This window comes from Mycteria americana, chromosome 4, assembly GCF_035582795.1.
Source record: "Mycteria americana isolate JAX WOST 10 ecotype Jacksonville Zoo and Gardens chromosome 4, USCA_MyAme_1.0, whole genome shotgun sequence".
NCBI lineage: Eukaryota > Metazoa > Chordata > Aves > Ciconiiformes > Ciconiidae > Mycteria > Mycteria americana.
In genome coordinates, this window is record NC_134368.1 from 37,315,948 (window position 1) to 37,338,494 (window position 22,547).

Below are 22,547 nucleotides of genomic sequence, written 5' to 3' on the forward strand. Positions count from 1 at the left end.
CAAAAATTATAAATGCTGAACTCTTGCTTTTGCCTCCCTACCTGCCTCAGTTCAGGACTTCTTTACAGCAGAGGGAACAAAAAAAAAAAAAAGGCCGTCAGAGGGGATCCATGGTTGCAAGTAGCTGGCTCCACATCACCACACTACGATCCAATCTACACAATTCCACAAAGCAGGAACTGATCCTTTTATGTTTCAATCTTGACCATTCATGTTAAGAACAAGGCAGACTATCACTGCCTCAGTGAAATGCTGCCTCTTAAATACCAAGATACAAACTCACATTTCAGCTTGCAAGAATATATTTCATTGAGAACGTCCTCTATGGTTGGTACGTTTGACTTCTAAAAGGCACCGGCTTTTCATTTAAAAAAAAAAAAAAAAAAAGAGTAACATCAATGTTTAGCATGGAGAAATTCAAGTAAGACAAGTGATCAAAAAGAATTTAAAAGGTAAGAAGTGAATACCACCACTAGCAATGGTGATTTTGCTGCTGCACAAATGTAATTAATGAAGGGCAAAGGAAGATGCACAGTATAGTGGATTTTCTGCGAAATTTTCCATACTCATACAGGTATTGCATACAACACCATGCACAGTCTGAGAGAGAAGTACAGAGCAAGAAACAAACCTTGTTTAAAAACAAGGTTTCAACTTTGCTTAAAAACAAATTTTCAAGAACAGATGAGAATCTAACATTCGAATAAGTAGGAATGTTTAAATGCATTAGAGTGATGTCGGTTCGGTTAGTTCAGGCTTAAGAAAAGACAGTTCATGGGAGACCTTATTGCTGTCTCCAACTACCAAACAAGAGGGTACAGAGAGCCAGACTCTTCTTGCAGATGCACAGGACAAGAAGCAAGGTTGCAACACAGGAAATCCCATCACTTACAAGGCAAAACTATTTTAACTATGAGGCTGGTCAAATACCAGAACGGGGGTGCTGAGAGGCTGTGGAGTCTCCATCCGTGGAGATATTCAAAACTCAATAGGAGAAAACCCTGAGCAACCTTACTATTTCAACCCACTCTGAGCAGGGGGGTGGACTAGATGCCCTCCAGACATTCTTTCCAACCTGAACTGTTCTGTGATTCTTGACGATCCTTCAGAGAACTGTGAATTTAATTTAGTGATTGATAATGGATCAGATCTTAATTTGCCTTCTCTAAAACAGCTGATCAAACTCTTTTTTCCTTTCAGTCTTAGGAACTTGCATTTAGCAGAATCAAGTCTTAAGTCTTGTTAGCTTTGATTTGCTTTTAAAAAATTCTGTTTCTGTGAGAACAATAAAGATGAAAAATAAAAAAAAAAAAACTAAAAAACTAACAGGCACTCCTGAGTTGCCTGACATACAGCAACAAACACCTTGAAACCCACAGTAACAACCCGGTAACACAGGTTTACCAGCACCTGTGATAACAGAAGGATTTCAGAAAATTCACAGTCCAAAATCAGCTCTAACAGCTGAGAGAATGAAAAATCCAGCAGATTTTACTGGAAGATTTTCTTCCCACCCCTGCCTCAAGTCAGATGGAGGATGTATGCAGAGAACAGGTTCAGCTAGAAAGCATAGACTTGAATGTTTTCACATTTTTCTTCGTGTCGCTCATCTAAAGGAAAATGGTGCTACATTTCATGAAACAGTTGGCATAACCCTGACTGAGCCAAAGATGTTCATAAATGGATTTAATACAGTCAAAGCTCTAGCTTAGCTGCTCTTTTATACTGATTAAAACCTGGTATGTTCCCCATTAGTCCTGACTTGCACTATATTAGCTCCCAAAAATACGACTCCACTCCATGAAGTTTATTGTTGAAGAATGGCAGAAACCAGACTGAAACTTAAATACGGCTTGACAAAATGACTTGAAGGGGTAGGGGTGGAGCACATTTGGACAGCACATGCAAAGAATGAGGTTGCTAACAAACAGGGAGGCCTGCTTCCTGGAACAGTTCAAGTTTTCCCCAATTTTGACTTTGTTTACAGGCTGAAAAAAAGGATGTGTGTATTTCCTGGAGACTTCTGAATAATACTCATTGTTTGATACTTTTGAGAATAATTTAAGACGCAGACAACAACAGTCTGAAAGGTCCAGGAAAAAAAACCCCAAGGCTGGCATTGAGCCTGAAATTTTGTCTCAGGTTCAGTCTCCCACAGATGCAAAAATTAAGTTCATGTCATTTATTGGTTTAAACAATTTAAGTAATTTAAAATTAGTTTTGAAGAAAACAAAAAATGTTCATTACTAACGAATTAAGAAGGTGTTGCAACAACTACACTGAATAAATGGCAAAGCATGGAGAACACTGGAGTACCTTCCGCTATCAAGAAATCCATCTGCAACACTCAGTCATCAAATGTAATTCTTAAAACACAACAGCAGAAAGCCAGGCACCTGCTACAGGCACGCCACACACAGACTTACTCTGCCACGGAATTAAAGCCAGAAGCAGAGAAAAATTAACAATTATTTCTACTACATTAACTGAATTACAACAAAACTAGAACGGAGCTCAGGACAGATCCCACAATATAAATGGGTATTGTGCATGAGACGCTCAGTTTAATCACTGATCTAAAAGGCAAAGACTATATCTAATTCAGCAAACAAGAACTACCCAGTTACTCAGAGCTACTTGCTCCACCCACTGCTGCCCTATTAATTTTCTTTTCTTTGTAAAACATACATTAACATCAGACTGGACTTTGTAGAGAGTCACAGCTTCAAATAATACTTCACTGAACTCTCCATAAATTCAGCTTTAACTGATCTGGATAGATGTTTTCTTATAGTAGTAAATATTACTTCAACTTATGATGCAAAAATAAATTTTCTATTCACAAGAGTTAATATTTTTAATTAATACCTATGGTTCTATTTTAGATTACAAAGCAAGTATATGTGTGTCCCATTAAGCATTAATCTACATATATTAAGGGATACCACAACTACCAATTTAAAAATCAACATATTTAAAACATGTTAATCCTATTATGTTAAGCATCATTATCTCAGTAATGATTTTATAATATCAGCATATCTTATTTCCACTAACACAGTAGCTTCTGGAACATGTAAATTGTGTTTATTATATGGGGATCTTCCATCTTAAATGTACTGTGTTCAACACTGATAAAACTGTAGCAGTATAAAAACTTTATAATCCAGGCAGAACTTCCTTCACTTGAGATTTCATATAATACTAGACAGATAAGAATATGAAAACAAAACTTATCAGGTAATACTTTCATTCCCATCACTACAGCTAAGAAATAACTGGTAAATTAGCATTTACATTTCTGCTCAGCAAGAAATACAGCATTATTCTCTGCTGAGATCTTTAATATCACTATCAAAATAAAGGCTCACATGAATTCTCAGGGTACATGCACAGCCTCATTCTACTAAACATCTCCACACTCTCCTCCTTTCTTAAAAAAAGACAAGAACCTATGGCCTACACTTCAAGGCCAAGAGAGCCGTGTGCCACGAAAACTGAATTGCTTGGCAAGCCAGAAAAAACCTGCACAGACTCGTGCCTCAGCTGCAGAGTCCCAGCTTGACAATCAGAGAGAAACTCCTGTGTTGTCTACTGCTATACCCTCCCTCCCACATGACTTTTCACTGTACAAAGGTAGGGTGTTCTGCCTTTTTAACACAGCATCACAAAACATGCAGAATGGATCGTCATCATTGATTTTATTAAAGTTAACTTGTTCTCTTTCACTGTGCGTGCTTAATAGGGGAAAAAATGGTACAGAATGACTGGTCGTATAAACCTCCCATGGACGCAACACAAACTTGTTCCCCTATGACTACACATTTATTTTTTTTTAAAAAATCACTTAACAAGGTGGCAGCTTGGGAAAGGATATAGTATTCTACATAACCGCCTCTTGCTTCAGTAAATTTTGCTGCTCTCCTTTGCAGAGCACAAGGAACCAAGACCTGGCAATAAGAAGGAACATGATCAGATTTTATTTTCAGAATGTTTTTGATATGCATGTACAGTATTTTCAATCCCAAAGCGTATCCTGAATGCAAGATGCTTTCACTCTTGACCTTATTACAGAGGTTTTGGTTCCACCTTTAGGACTCCCCTGCCAGAGACTTGGACAGCAAGATCCCAATAAGCCCACCACCCATCTGTCTTACTGACTCAGCGTGGCTCAGTTATCAGGAGAAATGAACTAACTCCCTAGTTATGTTGTCAGTCATAAAATGCTTTTCAAGTGAGATGCAGTCCCTACAAAGGTAAAAGCAGCCTGATTCACAGCAAAGTATGAAATGTCAATCTAACACAATGTTGAGAAAATTAAATGTCAAGCACAATACAATGCAGAGCTGAAGACGACACAGGATACAATGGAAGGAAACAGAAAGGGTTGCATGACAAGACAAGAAATCTCTAAATATACATGATGGATAAAAGGCTGTGTGGAAAACTAAGTCTGCTCACCGCTAAGGAGTTATGGGACAAATAAGTGAGACACAGAGTCTGAAAAATATTTCATTTCCTGAAATTAGTCTCCTGTGAGAATAAAGTTATCACTTCAAAGTTATGCCTGCAGGTAATCAACACATGCCGTCCTAACAAAACTTCAATTCTGAAAAAGCTTATAAATCCCTAAGGATAACAGATATTCCACAGATCCCTAAAAATAAACTGTAACAGAAATATCCAACCTACAGGCCCCAAAGTGTAACAGGCCCCCACTGAACTGTAACTGAACGTTTGAGATTCATGCAGCATTCTCTTAAAATTTTAAAATATTCCTGAAATTGATAGGCAATGTGATAATATCTTTTCATTATTTTAATTTCAAGACTTGCCTAGTAGTAAACTCACCTGCATCATCAAAAGCTGATTGTTAACCTGCCTATATAAGAGATAGCACTAAGAACAAAAGTATCAGACTCTCAGTTCTGTTAAAAACAAACCACACTTAAACATATCCTCTCCTTTCAATCCAGAAACAACTGATAAATTAAAAGAATGGCAGTAGATTAGAATATTTGGTTGCAAGCCCAAGAGAATCTAAAACAAGCACAACAGAAGAGCAGCAAACAGAGACTGTAATGACTGGCAGAAGTAACAGCAAAAGCCTGCAATATCAGAGCTCTTAATACTCCCTAATGGACCAGAGAATGAGACAGACCAGAACATGAGACAGACCAGACATGTTCTACATGTCTACAAACATGTAGAACATGTTTGACTTCAGGTTGGTAAAAAAACCGTAAATACTTTTGAAGACTTACTAAGGTGTAATGATCAAGACTGAAAGAAGTTAGGAAGTTTCTCCTCCCCCTCACAGCTGCTCCAAACTGCTCATGATGTCAAGATCTGCTTTGCATCATGCTTGAAATTGATGCCCACAGATGGCAAACCTTCCACTTCCTACAGCTGCTGGGGCTCCTGCAAGCTTACCTTTGCAAGCTTCATCTGATGGACAACCAGGGGATCAGGCCCAGTCAGCATGGGTTTAGGAAAGGCAGGTCCTGCTTGACCAACCTGATCTCCTTTTATGACAAGGTGACCCACTTAGTGGATGAGGGAAAGGCTGTGGATGTTGTCTACTTAGACTTTAGTAAAGCCTTTGACACTGTCTCCCACAGCATTCTCCTGGAGAAACTGGCTGCTCACGGCTTGGACGGGCGTACGCTTCACTGGGTAAAAAAAACTGGCTGGATGGCCGGGCCCAGAGAGTTGTGGTGAATGGAGTTAAATGCAGTTGGCGGGCAATTACAAGCAGCGATCCCCAGGGCTCTGTGTTGGGGCCAGTTCTGTTTAACATCTTTATCAATGATCTGGACAAAGGGATTGAGTGCACCCTCAGCAAGTTTGCAGATGACACCAAGCTGGGTGGGAGTGTTGATCTGCTTGAGGGTAGGAAGGCTCTACAGAGGGACCTGGACAGGCTGGATCGATGGGCTGAGGCCAACAGTATGAGATTCAACAAGGCTAAGTGTCAGGTCCTGCACTTGGGTCACAACAACCCCATGCAATGCTACAGGCTTGGGGAAGAGTGGCTGGAAAGCTGCCCAGCAGAAAAGGACCTGGGGGTGTTGGTTGACAGCCAGCTGAATATGAGCCAGCAGTGTGCCCAGGTGGCCAAGAAGGCCAATAGCATCCTGGCTTGTATCAGAAATAGCATGGCCAGCAGGACGAGGGAAGTGATTGTCCCTCTGTACTTGGCACTGGTGAGGCCGCACCTCGAATCCTGTTGTCGTGGTTTAGCCCCAGCCGGCAACTAAGCACCACGCAGCCGCTCGCTCACTCCCCCTCGGTGGGATGGGGGAGAGAATCGGAAGAGCTAAAGTAAGAAAACTTGAGGGTTGAGATAAAAACAGTTTAATAGGGAAAGCAAAAGCCGCGCACACAAGCAAAGCAAAACAAGGAATTCATTCACTACTTCCCATGGGCAGGCAGGTGTTCAGCCATCTCCAGGAAAGCAGGGCTCCATCACGCGTAATGGTTACTTGGGAAGACAAACGCCATCACTCCAAATGTCCCCCCTTCCTTCTTCTTCCCCAGCTTTATATACTGAGCATGACGTCATGTGGTATGGAATAGCCCTTTGGTCAGTTTGGATCAACAATCCTGGCTGTGTCCCCTCCCAGCTTCTTCTGCACCTGGCAAAGCACGGGAAGCTGAAAAGTCCTTGACTACTGCAGCAACAACTAAAACATCTCTGTATTATCAACACTGTCTTCAGCACAAATCCAAAACATAGCCCCATACCAGCCACTATAAAGAAAATTAACTCTATCTCAACTGAAACCAGGACACCTGTGTTCAGTTTTGGGCCCCCCGCTACAAGGGAGACATTGAGGTGCTGGAGCGTGTCCAGAGAAGGGCAACGAAGCTGGTGAAGGGTCTGGAGCACAAGTCCGATGAGGAGCGGCTGAGGGAACTGGGGTTGTTTAGCCTGGAGAAAAGGAGGCTGAGGGGAGACCTTATCGCTCTCTACAACTACCTGAAAGGAGGTTGTAGAGAGGTGGGGGTCAATCTCTTCTCCCAGGTAACAACTGATAGGACAAGAGGAAATGGCCTCAAGTTGCACCAGGATAGACTGGATATTAGGAAAAATTTCTTCACCGAAAGGGTTGTCAAGCATTGGAACAGGCTGCCCAGGGAAGTGGTGGAGTCGCCATCCCTGGAGGTATTTGAAAGATGTGTAGATGTGGTGCTTAGGGACATGGTTTAGTGGTGGACTTGGCAGTGCTAGGTTAATGGTTGGACTTGGTGACCTTAAAGGTCTTTTCCAACCTAAACGATTCTATGATTTCAACAATTACCTAATCCAATGAGAAAAGATTTACCCATGCTCTCCCATTAATGTCAGATTCACAAAAAGTCCGCGTTCAAGGATGGAACAAGCCTTTAGGAACATAAAACACGGTCACATGTCTCCCTCAGAAAGTAAGAAGAAACTATTTCTGAAAATGGAGAGCTACTAAACAGAAGTGAACAAGAATGACCAAATATGTCAGGAGCCAAGTTTTAAAGAAATACTAAAAATCACTGGCAACTGCTAATCATAGGAAACTACAACCAGGACATTAGAATCAGTGTACCCTTTTTGATGGAGAAAAACCAACGTTTATTACCTTTCTGCTAGTGCTGCAAGACAGGGTAGGTAGATCATTCTCTATACAGAGTATCAACCATTTAATCTGAATTTAAAGTGCGGGACTTAAATCTAATAAACTAATCCTTGGTTTTTCCATTATTTAAATGAAGTTGATAACCCAGCACTCTATTAATCAGAGTTTTTGCTTTGAATCAGAGTCAAAACACTATGCTGAAAAGAAAACTCTGTCCTGCCAGTTTTTTTGGCAGAGAAACAACTCACACTGTAAATGTGGGAAAACGTGTTTTCCTTCCCCTTCCCACTAACTTGGTTAACATGGTTCTTCATACGAGTCAAAGCCATCTCCCCTACAACCACACAAGTTAACAGCCATGTAGGGAACAAGCTTGAATTTAAAAAGGTGACACATGTTCTAACACGTCTCTTCAAGGGCTATCTTTGGTGTGAGCAAGTCCACTGATACTTGAAAAGTGAAAATCCCCTTTCAGACAGACATTTTTATGAAAGTACAACTGGGCCACCATGCCTTATTGCCATCTTGCATTTTGCTGTCCTCGTCTACCACAAATAATCTTGTCCTAAAACAGCTCCTGAGAAGTGCTGAAAAATACCTGACAATAACATAATGTACGATTTCAAGGTGTCGTTCGATTCCCACTATTTCAATATCAATAGAAACCATTTACCAATATTGTTAATTTAAATACTTGGAGGCATTAATAAGTAAAACAATATTATGAGTTGCCTGTACACCTCTCTTCCCTTCTCTTTTCAATAAAAATATAAAAGAACACTGGAAGAAATACAAAGCTTTAAGTGGAAGCCAGAAGACTGCCCAGATATACCTTGTGATCAGAGCTCTCACATACAGGAGGACTATGTTGAAAGCAGACCTCATCGTGGTGATATAAAGTGCACACCTTGCTTTGCAGTTCTCAGCGGATTTCAAATGCTCTTGCTCAGATACCCAACTTTAGCAGAAATTCTTCACCTTTCAAGTCCCAAAGGGGTTACACAAACAATATTTAGGACAAAGCACAGCTTCACATTTGGAAAGATGGCTTCTCTAGTAGCAAGTTCAAGCAAAATGATAAAAGGCATACACCTTGCTCTCCTGAAGTCGGAACCTGCAACACAGCACTTCCTCACAGTTACACACTTGCATGAACAGGTCCATGAAAATCAACAGCACTAAACTCACATTGTAAGCGCTTGCAGAATTGAGAACTTACAAAGAACTCCCTTTTTTCAGCACAGCATAAAGAACTTGATCCAAGTCCCTTTGAAGTTGATCAAGAGTACTCCCACTCACTTTCCAAGAGGTGAGCCTGACTCCCACTAGAGTAAATACTTACTACTGAATATTTAGTGTTTCCTCATTTGTTAACCTCAATGTGAAAATCACTCAAAGAACGAAAAATGAACCTATCTGCCTTGAGTTTGTGTACATATGACACATGCAGAGCAAGATGCCAGCCATAAGACACTATCCTAAAAAAAAAAAAAAGCAAAACCCCACAAACACTTTTAAAATTATTAGGCCAACGGAAGGTTCTTCCTTATTCTTGAGGAAAAGACACAACAAGGCTGAAAAAATTCTAGCTTTACAGTCATCCTACTACTGGCTCCCAGAAAAGACAAGAAAACAGGATCATAAGGCTCTATGAAAAATGGGAGAGTAACAACTCAATGATAATAAAGCAGTGTAAATACAGAAGGATGTATAATAAAAAGATTAACCTACAAATTTTTCAAAGAGAAATGTATGAAGGAAACTTTGCAATAAACATTTTAGTTGAATGGCCTACATTTCTATATGCTGGCTATACAGACACTATGATTTTCTTCACCTACTTGTGCTGAAGCACCAATTAGGAAATCTGCTAAACATATGCAAAACTGTGTTCAGAAAAAGTATGGCAAGGAGCTTTGCAGCCCTGAAGCCATTTTGTATCAGAAAGAAATCAACAAAACTGTGAATTGAAGGCATGAGAAACCCAAATAAAATGCCTGGAATTACAGCTTCTAAATAGAAAGGGACTTTTTTGACAGTCCCTTTCACACAGCCAGGTTAAATTTTGAGAACAGTGCAAAGAGGAGGGAAAGAAAAATTTTAACTGAATCAGGCAGAGGGTAAAGAAATAATGCCAGAAAAAGGGTTGCAGCAGGTACTGCTGCTTTAGCAGTGACTTTTAAATACCAGATTTCCATTCCCTCCTGAAACAACGAACACATACCATAGAGCTACAATAAATCCAAACACCACATACTAGACCACACAAAGCAAAAACAGGTATGCACTATTTACATATATGAATCCAATGGATGGACACAATAGGAGAACAACTTGAAGAGAAACAGGCAGGAACATACCACAAAAAGAAAGTGCATGTTGTACAGTAACCAAAGTGACTGTATTTGTCTCTGGACAGTTCTAGTTTCACTCCTGTTCAGTGAGCTTATGTGTTATGTTTTTCACAAAGGGGGAGAGAAAGAGAGCAATAAATTTAATTTTTTTCTTAACATCTCGGCTTCCCAAATTAAATCGATTTTCATTGTTTGGCTGTTTCACAAATCTGCAAGTTACCCATCATTGCAGCAGCAGGGAGATTTCAGTTATTAAGTTTATATAAAGATTTTTTTGTACTATGTATACAATACGTTCTCCTAAAAGTAAATTAACACACATCCAGATGTTCAGATAAGTATACCAGCACATAAAAGTCACTGGAGCTATGGCATTATCACTGAAATAATTAATCTTGCAAATCTGAAGGCAACAGGAATTTATTACTGATGCATTTTTCTTTTTTTTTTCCTTTTCTTTTTTTCCCCTTTGGTGTAAGGTAGTTTAATGGTGAAATACAAAAGCATATAGTCTTTTCCTACTCAGGTGCTTACGCACTTAATACACATTTGTTCCTCAGCATTCCTCCAACAAAAACTAGCTGAACAATCCCTACCTGTACCCACTTAATACACTACATACAGAACAGGTACCTTCTGCTTATCACTTGACTTTGTGTGTTACATCTTCTCACTTCCCCATATCCCACTTCTAACGCTCATACACACTGTTTATTCTTTACTCCCTTCAAAAAGCTGAGTATGATGTTGAGTCTTCAAAGCAAACAGGATTTAAAAAAAAGTCTACCGAGAAAACAAAACGAGTAGCACACACACCCACTGCCACAAACAGATCCTGAATGCACCTTTGCGAGTTGTATTTTTGAAGTCACCAACCCTTAGCTAAACAATCCCTTCTACTGACAATAATGTCCTGCCAGTTTCCATTAAATGCAGGCCTGGAAAAATGTATTGCTCTCAAACACAGGCTCTTTCCCTCCCTAGGTCAAAGAATGAAGGGATAAACCACTACTGCAGGTCGTTAGCTGATTTGATTGACAAGACGGAAAGACAGCGAACTGTATCAGCAAGTGATTTCTAACAGGTTCTCTGCCCTGCCAGCACCCTCTGCTTTCTGCAAATTCAGCTGCACCAACTGCAGCCCCAGAAACACAGAAGTGACAGCATTATTTACTTGCTGCTAACAAGAAGAGTGCATGTACTAAACATAATGAACTGGGTCACCAGAACAGCTAGGCTGTACCCCAAGGTGGCACAAATTATGCTCCTTATCCTTTGCAGAGCACTCTCAGGTATCCTGCATAACTATCAAAGTGAAATAGCACTTAGGTGGTACTGTCTACTGCTGCAGCACTTCACGTGCTAACACACCCCACTAAGGTCTACAACTCCCTGGTGAGGAGCCAAGGGCACCCGACCAGAGTCACCGGCTGTGATGTCAAACACCACATCCCTGAGACCTGTGGGCAGAGCGGGAGTGCAGGCAGATCCTCATCTCCAGCAGCAGTTTTTCAGGCCTGTCTAGGATCAGCTCCCAAGCGTTGGATGACTTGATAGGGGGTGGAGGTGTGGATGGGAGGAAAGTTATTTTGACCAGCACCTGTAGTCAGTCTCCAAATACCTTGTGCTACCAGTCCCGTTCCAAAGAAACCAGAAAACACTAAGCAGTGAGCTACAAAGAGCTCATGAACACGATAAGCTACATTTTAGATGTACATAAAATTAATTTATCTTTCACACAGAGGTCTGCAGCAGTTTGAGAACACGTTGGCACTTCCTCAAGGCATAATGATAACGCTATCTGAAGCTGCCCAACTTCAGAGCATGCATTTAAGCAACGCTATGCTGGCCCTTTGAGCACGTTTCTCTCTTTTACTAATGACATCTCAACTGAAGGAGCAGAAAAGGATTTGAGACACAGCCAACAACAAATTGCTGTACGAGCATTCCCGCAATCCAAAGACCTCTCTCAGAGCAAAGTCTTGATTTTTCCTGTACGCCTGCTACCCTCCCACACAACTTTTCCCATTTAAAGCCCCGACGAAGAGCAGAGTGGGCAGGCTACTGCGGCCGCGGGAGGACAACGGGACACCGGGTTTGGGTGGCCTGGCGCTCCGCGGCGGAGCGAGGGCCGCACCACCTCCGTCCCCCTCCTCCCCGCTCTCCCGCCGGCGGGAAGGGGAGGGCGCGCCGCGACCGCCGCTCGCCCGGCTCCGCTCCCCTCCCGCTACTTACCCCCGCGACCCGCAGGACCGGAGCTGCGGCGGCGAAGTCCGGCGGCGGCAGGCGGCGGCGGCCACGACACATCACGACGATCAGGGTGCCCAGCGCGGCGGCGGCGGCGGCGCAGCCCGCGTAGAGGGCGAGGCGGAGCAGCAGCAGGGCCAGGCACGGCGGCCCGCCGCCCCCCGCCTCGGCCCGCTCCTGCCCCAGGTGGGCGACGGATACGGCCAGCAGCCCCAGCCCCGCCGCCAGCACGAAGCGGGACGAGCCGGGATCCTCGTCCTCCTCGTCTTCCGCCGCCTCCTCCTCGCCGCCGCCGGCCACAGCAGCGGCCGCCGGGGCGCTGCGGCGGCCAGCCTCGCCGCCGGGGCCGTGTGAGCCCAGCGGGCCGGGGGCGGCGGCCCCCGCCGCCTCGGGCTGCGCGGCCGTGCTGCTAGTGCTGTCGGCACCGGGGAACATGCTGCTCCTGGCGCCGCTGGGAGCAAGAGCATCTCCCGCCACGGCAGCCCCCTGCGAAGGTCGCCGCTCCTGGGGCCCCCCCTCTCCTCCTCCGCCGCCTCCGCCGCCGCCCGCCGCCGCCACTGGCACCGCTGCGGCCGCCGGGGGAGCCGGAGCTCATGCCCGGCAGCGGGCGGGTGCACGGCGGCCCGGCCGCTTCCTGGCGGCTGCTGAGAGGGCAGTGCTGCCCGCCGGTGGGCGACGGGAGTCGAGCGCCGTGGCGGCAGCCGCGGAGGCCCCGCCGCGCCGCTCCGTGTCCGGCAGGGGGAGGGGAGGAGGCGGGGGCGGTGCCGGGCGGGCGGGCCGGCCGGGGACATGTGCGCCCGCCGCACCGCCCCATCGCGGGGCCTGGCGCGGCGCGGCCCGGCTCGGCCCGGCCGCCGTGCGCCGGGGTCGGCGCTGCGGGGCTCCGCCGTGGCGGGGCGTGGACGCGTCCCCGCGCAGAGGACAGGGAAGAGGTACGCTCGGATGAAAGGCGGAGGGGAAGGTGCCTCCCCGCGGAGATCCCCACCGGCTGTGGCGTGGAGCCGGGTCCCGCGGAAAGCTACCGGGCGGCCCTCCGGTAGCTGGGGGGCTGCAGCCCGCAGGCCGCGGCTCGGCCCAGCGGGGGCCGGGATGGTCTGACTGCAGCACGGAGGCCCTGGCCTGAGCTCAGGACAAAGCCTTGACCTGGGGCATCTGTGAGGCCCAGACCCCCTCCTGAGTGAGGGCTGTACGCGCCCCTCTGCCTACACCCCTTTGATCAGCCAAAGGAGACCATAAATAACTGGATTTTGGAAATAAAAAGTTGCTGGAACAGCGATTGAAATGATGCAACAGTGATTCTGCAAAAACCAGCCCCACTACCCCAAACGAAGCCTGCCAGTACTCCCATCACTAGCCTCCCTCCGCTGGTCTGATGTTTTATAACTGCTTGCGGCAGATTCTGAGAACAAATTCCTTGTATGGCAAAGGCCTTGCCATATTTCAGAAGTGCTCGGGATGCATGTCCACCTTGCCATAGGCGTGATGCAATTACAGGTCCTCTGAATTTGCAGGTTTGTAGCAGCTACTGACCACAGCCAAAGTGGGAGGCCTTGATCTCTTTGTAGTAGGAGTCAAGGGCAATGCTGTCCTTAAGGAAGCCAGACTCTGCAAAAGTGGATTTACAAGCATTTACTCATGGGCTTCATTTTAAGAGCAGATATCCCATTAAGAAAGTTAAGCACTGTAGAAGCGTTTACAAGTAGTGAGACTTTGGGGAAGCACTTTCCAGATTGCCACTACTCCAGCGGTCTTTATGTGCAAAATAGCCCTGAATGTTATCTTTTAAACAACAGCTATTGGTGCTGAGGTTGGAGTCTTTTTGATTATTCATGTTCCGTAAAACTTCTGTAAAAAGTTACTTCTGTAAAATGAACGATACTGGCCCGATGAAGGAAAAGTATGAATACCAAGGCCCTGATCTTGTGAATGTTTACCTTTCCGTATAACTTCAAGAGCACAACTAGCACCGTTTTAAAACCAGGCACCAAACTTTCCCACACTTCTGCGATACCAAGTGAGCCAAGGCACTGAGCAGGAATAGTAGAGGTGTCCAAAAGGTCCAGTTACAGCCTGGCGCTGCGCTCTAACGGTGGGTCAGCTGCCAGCTCATGGTGCAGAACTGGAATGGAAACGTGCGCAGTACAGGCACGGAGCTGGGCGGGATTCTAAGTTACAACAAATGTTTTACTCCACCACAGTATTTTCTAAACTAGTTCTAACCTAACCCACAGTGTCTGATGGTATGGCCTGACTCATATACAAAATTGTCTCCATATATACATGCCTTTATGTATTAGAGGTTTGCATAGCAATGTATTTCCTCTTAAAATCCCAAAGTAGTTTTGGAGCGATTTTCGCTTCCATTTTAGTCACTGACCAAAAGAGACACTGCTCCTTAATCTGATCCAAAGTCCTTCCAGTAACTTAAATACAATTTTATTACACAGTTTATTTTATTTAGTGGACACTAAATTGCACAAAGACCTTTTAAATGCTGGCTCAGACCATTCACCAGAGTGTCCAAAATTGATCATTTAAGTAATGTCTCTAATGTGATTAAAGGTGAAAATCATCATATCATAGTAGTGAAAATACTATTGCAATGACAGTCTATTCCCATGCGAACTACCATGCGAACATCCTGATGCTTCACCGAAGGGCGTGGGAAACAAAGTTCATTCAATACGTGTGATCATTAAGACCAACAGAGAGATTCTTGCAGAGTCTGAAAGCTTTTGGGTAAGGCCCAAGATTCCAGAAGGTTTCCTATGCAGTTATTTTATTCTCATCAGGTAGAAAACAAAAAGAAAAGATCCATCTCCCAGCACACAGTTTATTCCTCACAGATTTCAGAAAATACAGGGCTTTGGACTGAATTCAAGATCTATTCTGGGATCTTAATAAGGATCCACACAAGAAACCAGACAGAGTGTGTAGAGGCCTTCTACTGCAAATGCATTCAGGAAACTGCCTGGGCCTCTGTCAAAACTACTTAAGGGAACTGGACTTTTAAATTAACCTGAAGCAGAGCATGTAATGTTGTTAGTCCTGTGTAAACAGAGATTATTTTCTTATTGGAGTGTTAATTCTCAGAAGTGGAGAGGAAGGTAAAAAAATAAACCTACCTGCAATAACGGTTTAGTCCTGCAGTGCTTACGCACAAAAACAGTTCTTGTCTGAATGAGTAATCCCACCAATTTTAGCTAGGATTTACACATCGTACCCTGAATTAGATATGTCTAAATCAACTCAAGTGTGTATCCATAGAGCTAGAGGGAGATTTGATTGTTTTTCTTTTAGTTTTTAATAAGATTCTATGACTTTTCAACCCAAGGTACAATTCCTAATATTCTAGATTACATCCTAGCTACACTGAAGTCAATGGCAATTTTCAAGTTCACCTCAGTGTTATTTGAACTTCCCCTTTTGTACTTTAAAAATTACTTTTCTGTACAAGACAAAAGGACTTCAGAGGTCAATTTTTGAACCAGGGGTTATTTTATTCTTTTTCTGTAACTATTTACTCAGTCATGGAACTAGTTTATGAGATAAGAGATTCGAAATCTACCTTATTCAAGCATTACAGCAAATACCTTTCCTACAAATACAAGACTATATCAATCTCATTTTAAAACAGAAATGATGTCTGATTTGGGGGGAGAGTCAGCATCTTCACTTTGTTCCTTTGAGCTAGGAGTGTAATTTACCTGTTTATAACATACCCTAAACAAAGCCCCACTGGTTTGAACACACTTTACATCTGTCTTTAATGACAGTCGTGCAAATTTCACCTTCACAGTACTACAAACTTTAAACTTCAATAAATTTGCACCTTTAAAATGTTTAGACAAGCCTAAAATGAATACTTTCCTAAAGGCTTTTTCACATTTACTTTCTGTTTTGTGAGCCTTTCTGGTTCAGATCACATTGCTATAAAGCTTAGCAATTTACCATTTCCCAATTAAAATAGAAATTTACATTATAGGCAAAAAAAGGTGTGTAAAGCCCATACTTAGTTTACGTTTTTAGCATACTTACAACTTTGAATGAATTACATGCTTTTTCATAACCGCTGTTGTGCTACATTGTAGTTACAGTCATGTTAAGAGTTTACATAAATTCCTAAAAGCCTCTTGGGCACAAAACTCAGAAGCGCTCGTGAACTTTTAAACCTGGTGGTATGGAAGAGTGATAACTAACGCTATTAGAAACAATCATAGGAAAGAGCAAAAACGAATTTACTGGATAGTGAATGGTGTTGATTTCATGAACCCTAGCTAATAGAGCAAGAGAAAAGGAGATTGTTATACTTCTCAGTATCTTAAATCTTGTTTGACACCTTTCAAAAAACTCATGAAGATGATTGTGATTATTTCTCAAAGGCTTGTAGAATGAAGGGGCTCAAAACTGTCCACCTTTTTTGCCTTTTAAAACCTTCCCTGCAATGGTAGATGCTTTGAACTTGATTGAAAATGTAAAATGCAGACGCATTTCAGTGGAAACCATATAAAGAGTCTGTCTCTATAAAAGTCAACATAGTTTGTCTGATAAAACTTTACCTTGATGTTTATATATTACAACTGCAAAAATTCTACTTACACAGTTTTTTTCTCCTTACAAGAATGTAATTTGTAAAGCCATTATCATATAGACTTTACACGATCATATACTATCTTTCCGTTAGGCACCACTCCTCCTTTACTGAAAATTAGTTGAACTGCTTTCAGAAGATAACTATTAATTTTGTTGCCCACATTTCTACAAAATATGTAAGTTAGACTAATATTAACTGATTTGATTTTTTGCTACACCTTTTTGAGACAATGGTATTGTATTTTGCCTATTTGCAGATAGGAACCTGACACACAGGAAAAAAAAGGACAAAAGCACCCATTTAGTGTCCAATGTGAGGTACCTAAGACAAAATTTTTTGAGTGCTCTGCATTTTGTAGCACTTGATGTTTTCCAAATACAGCTTGCATTGATTTTAGCTGAAGTTGTGATTATTCAACATTTCAACAGTGAGTTGAATAAGGTTCCACATAATTTGCAGAACCTCCATTAATCACTGTGTAGCACAAGTAGGACTAGACTCTGGTCAACGTAGAGACATTCAGTTGTCTTAATCAAGAGATTTTCTTTCTTTTCTGTAGTGTTCTGACACATTCACCACATGTATTTAAAAATATGTGTCTATATATATATACACACACGTACATACATACATATGTGCCTCTGTGTGTGTGTGTGTGTGTTCAAGTGCCAAGTGAAATAGGGCCATACACAACAGTTGTCTTGGCTGCACAGCCCCTACTCAACTCAAAATTCAATATGCTCAGAAAAAAACGTGATCACGTCATTAAAGCTTTTTCATGATGAACAATGGGGCCAAAGTAAAGTTGAATTTTTAGTTTTGAATGTGTGGATCAGTAATCTAGAAGTCTTTCTTTTCACATAATTCTTTGCTACTTTGTTAAAAAGTAACATTATTATTATTAAAGAAATGCCAAGGTCTGATACTGCAACTGACCCTTTCGAAAGAGCTGAAACCTTTCCCACCGTGTAACAGGACACTACCACTTCCCGGTGGCAGATCACTAGTAGGTAGTCACCACTTACCTAGTCAGTGCTAGAAGTAACAAAACTCTCCCTGAAGGCTTCATCCATGTTTCTGCAATACTTATACTGAGATTCAAGGATGCTGAGATCAGGTTCACTCAGGGAAAGGTCCTGATCCAAACCCAAAGATGTGGGTCAGATGTCCCTAGAGGCCCTCCAGATCAGTTCACCCACTCCATTTCCGCAGGACATGTCGCTCGGTGCTGCAGCCTAGCCACTATAATTTGGGGGCCCATGTCCTCAACCTGGGGTCCTGTTGCCTTAACATGGGGCACCATCACCACAAGGTAAGTCACTGTCACCTCAGCCTGGGGCACCATCCCCTCAAACTGGGGCACTATGCCCTCCACATGGGCTGCCAGCACCTCAACCAGGAGTGCCATCATCTCAACCTGGAGCACCATCACCTCAATCTGGGGCACTGTTTGTTACCCCAAGATGGAGAAACATCACCTCAGCATGGGGCCTCATTGCCTCAACCTGGGACACTGTTTTCTCACCCTAGGATACCATCACCTTAAAATGGAGTGCCAGCACCTCAGCCTGGGGCACTATCATCTCAATCTCAGGCACCATCACCTCAGCATGTGGCCCCATCACCTCAACATGGAGCACCATCACCTCAGCCTGGAGCCCCATTGCCTCAGTCTGGGGACCATCACCTCAACTAGGGGCACTATCACCTCAGCATGGGGCCCATTGCCTCAACCCAGGGCACCATCGTCTCAACCCGGAGCCCCATCACCTCAACTTGGGGCACTATCACCTCAGCATGGGGCACCATTGCCTCAACCCAGGGCACCATCGTCTCAACCCGGAGCCCCATCACCTCAACTTGGGACACTATCACCTCAGCATGGGGCGCCATCGCCTCAACCCAGGGCACCATCGTCTCAACCCGGAGCCCCATCACCTCAACTTGGGGCACTATCACCTCAGCATGCAACCCTGTCACCTCAACCTGGAGCCCCACCAAGTCAACCTGAGGCACCATCACCTCAACCTGGAGCCCCATCACCTCAGCTTGGGGCACTATCACCTCAGCTTGCAGCCGCATCACCTCAACCTGGAGCCCCACCAAGTCAACCTGAGGCACCATCACCTCAACCTGGAGCCCCATCACTTCAGCCTGGAGCCACATCACCTCAACCTGGGGACCATCACCTCAACTTGGGGCACTATCACCTCAGCATGGGGCGCCATCACCTCAGCGAGAGTCCCAGCTTTCTCCCCCGCTTCCTGCAGAGCCGACGGAGGCGGGAGGGAAGCGGAGAGTCAGCGCCCGAGGGGGGCGGGACCAGTGGGAGGTCCCGGCTCCCGCCTCCCTTCCCGCCCCCTCAGGCACCGCCTTTCCCCGCCCGACGACGCGAGGGGGCGGCCCGGGCTGCGTAGGGGCCTGGCAGCTAAACGGCGGCCGCAGCGCTGCGCGTTCCCCCTTCCCCTCCTCTCTCTTTCTCTCTCCTCCCGTGCGTGTGAGTATCCGCCCCGGTTGCCTGCGCCGTTACCACAACAAAGCCGGGGAGGGGGGAGACGGTGGCTGCTGCTTCTCGGCGGCTGCCAGCCCGGCCTGGCGGCAGCGGGGCTTCCGGTGCTCCGTCTCGGGGGTCGCCGGTGCCTCCTCCCCATGGAAGGTGCCCGGAGAGCGGGTGTGTGGCGGTTGAGGGCGGCGGGAGGGGGCGGTAGGCAATTTCCTCCCCCGCCTGTGGTAATTTTTGCTAGATCAAACAAGGTGGGAGACGTGTTTTGGTTTTATATATATATATATATGATTTTTTAATCATTATATAATTTATATTTTTATTATTTTTAAATTTGCTGTCTTTCTACTTGGGGTCTGCCTGAGCGACATGTATGTAGGTGTCTCCCAAGCACGTCGCGCATGCTATATTTGGAGGGCTTCGGCTGGCGTTGAGCCACCAGTGTTTTGTCATGCCGCCGTCAGATATATTTTATGCCCTGCTTCAGTGCTGTGCCTGCTCTCTCTGCTCCTCAGTGGGATTGGAAAAGAGGTGGGAGATTTTCTTCTGAGGCACCGGCCCTCATTGGCATCGTAGTTATCAGCTTTGGGAGCGAGTTACTGCGTTGTGCGTGCCATCCTTAAAGTTACTGGACTAGGAGGGATGTGTTGAAGCGATGCTCGAATAGAGTTTAGTGAAGTGTTTTGGTTGGGTGTAGTTAGTGGGAATTAAGTCTACTGAAATTATCATTGTAAACAGCTTGCCTTGAGCGTGTTAAGTCATAGCAAAAGTCATATCTCCACAGTTTCCTCAGGACAGCGGTGTTGTAACTCCCCCTGCCCTGCACAGGGCTGTGTTCTGCAGTAGTGGTTCCCAGGGTGGGGCCGTAGTTTGGAAAAATAACCAACCACCAAATCTCTTGGCCCCTGTGGATTTGTGTGGAAATCACAAAAGAAGTAACTGTAAATCCTGGGCCTTTCTTGGCTGTCATTTTTGCAGCCCCTGCAGCAGAGCAGAGTACTGAATTCATTCCAAAGCATCTCAGTGAGATGATACAACAAACAGCAGCATATGTCATGCTCATGAAGCTCTGTTTTTTCTGGAGTTTTCACAGCATGTTAGGGAAATTGTCATTTTAAAATACAGTTTAGCATGGCTTCTGGCACAACCGAATTTAAGGTCATGTAACTTCTATGCTTTGCTAAAGTTTTTCCCTTGCAGTTAAACTCAATTTTTCAGAAGCTGGTCTTATTATAGTATGCAAACATTTGCACTTGTTCATTCTTACTATAAAACATATAAAAAGCATCTAGTGTTTGCATTTGGACATTTCTATATTCAAAAATTGTGTGGTTAAAATTTCTATGCAACATTCATAGAAACAGCAGGAAAACTATGTGGGATGGAATGAATATAACAGAAATAGCAGTGCTAAATTTCTTTTGTATCCCTGCTTTTGTCTGTTATGAGGTGCTCAATGTAGAGCATGAAGTGCATTGTGCACATTTTTGCTTCTGTGAAAAAATAGTTAATCTCTTGGATAGAAGGCAATTGCTGGAGTTGTCAATGGAGAGAGAACAAAGTTCCACAAAAAGTTAAATTCTTCAGAGGAACTATTTAAAGACTAAAATGAAGTCATCATTACTAGAAAATTAGTCAACGGATGTTAGCTTAAGAATGGGTTTGTAAAATAATTGGCATTTTAAAATACGGTTTCCAAAAATTTGGGCTCAGCTTTTGGAGTGCTTCAAGCTCTCCCACCACTTTTTCCTGTTTGTTTTTGGGGTTTTGTTTGGTTTGGTTTTGGTTTTTTTGGTTTTTGTTTTTGTTTTGGTAGTGCGGACATTGTTCCTTTGTATTTTCTCAGCCTAGATAATCCTTGTAATGGTATGGAGTGGAGACCAGAGAAAAGGAGAGAACAAGTAATTTGGGGACATTCTCTTCCTTTCTCTTCCTTTTATTGGGACTTAAAGCTTTTATGACCTACTGGGATTTTTGTTTTGGTTTTGTGCTTGACCATGTTTAAAAGGACATTCAGAGGGTCCCATGTTTCTGCATAAGACTTACATGGGCTCAGAGGGCCGTCAGGAATGCAGAGCCTGTTGAGGCTTTGAAAGTGCAATTAGCCAGTTCCTTTAGAGATTTGACCCAGCAGCGCATACATGTGTTTCTCTAAGGAGTATTTCAAAATTTGCGGGATAGGTGGCATAGGTGATAGGAGCATCTAGAGCTTTTTAAAGTCTGCTCAGTCAGGACTCGGGTGATTTATTACGTAATAATGTACCTGGAGCTTAGAGGTAAGAGCCTCAAAGTGAGCTGGCTCCTAGGTGAGCCTAGGTATCCCCTTAAATTCATGGGAGATAGGCAGACCATTATTATGATGTATGTACCTTAGTGCTTCCACAAGAGCTGCTTTTTAAAGTTTTTTCATTCTTTGCTTCCTGGTCCTATGCTCAACCAAGACTGATGATAGTAAGGGTCGAAAACATAACCTACGTTCCTTGGCTAAGTATTTTTCCCATCCAACAATCTCAACTGATGTTTAAATTACAATACAATGATGGGTATTTGTCATTCTTGAAGCGTTTCATTGCAATAACATGATAAACGTTGGAACTCCAGGAAACTCATATTATGTTGAATTTAAAAGAGCGCCCTATATTTCAGCATTTTATTTGCTTTTCCATACTGATATTTCTCATCTGAAGAAATGAACAAGTCATAAAGAGATAATGCAAGAGAGGATTGCAAGAGGCCTTTACCTCATTTGCCCCCTACACACATTCTGAGGAAACATAAATATACTTGGACTATTCCTAAGTGATACTTGTTTAAGCTGTTCTTTCTATACTGATTTAGTGACTGAATTTCTGTACTTACTCCTGCTCATCTGTACTAGACAGTGCTTGTTCCTCTTAGATAGAAATATATTCACTGAAAATTAAAAGAATTGCATCTTATTTTCAGTGGCTGTGGAGAATGTGATCATTATCTCTGTAAAACTGTATGTATATTTTCCAAACTGTGATAATAGGTGTCATCTTGTGGTCACAAAACTCGCATCTATTTGATCTGCGTGGAAGTACATCTATGCAAAGTGCTGAGGGAAATGCTGATGACATACCTATTTGTGCAGTCAGGTCACTAAGCATACTAAATCTGTAACATCAGAAGCATGAACAAACTTCTAGTTCAGTGAGCATTTCTGTTGTCGGAGACAGTTCATGTCTTGTGCCACTTGGTAAGGATGGCCTGGT

General features: G+C 43.8%; 2 protein-coding genes across 3 annotated transcripts in view; one reads left to right on the forward strand and one right to left on the reverse strand.

The window, feature by feature from the left end:
* Window positions 1-12,965, reverse strand: part of SNX25 (sorting nexin 25) — a 91,599-nt gene extending 78,634 nt beyond the window's left edge. Inside the window, exon 1 of the mRNA XM_075500220.1 lies at window positions 12,203-12,965. Within this exon, the coding sequence (XP_075356335.1) occupies window positions 12,203-12,649 (447 nt within the window). The 5' untranslated portion in view covers window positions 12,650-12,965. The remainder of the gene's footprint in view (window positions 1-12,202) is intronic.
* A 6,223-nt stretch (window positions 12,966-19,188) lies between these two features.
* CFAP97 (cilia and flagella associated protein 97) overlaps window positions 19,189-22,547 on the forward strand; it is a 34,638-nt gene continuing 31,279 nt past the window's right edge. Inside the window, exon 1 of one of the 2 annotated variants that reach the window (XM_075500222.1) lies at window positions 19,189-19,305. The gene's annotated coding sequence lies outside the window, so the exon portion shown is untranslated. The remainder of the gene's footprint in view (window positions 19,306-22,547) is intronic. The other variant, XM_075500221.1, reaches the window with a different exon arrangement.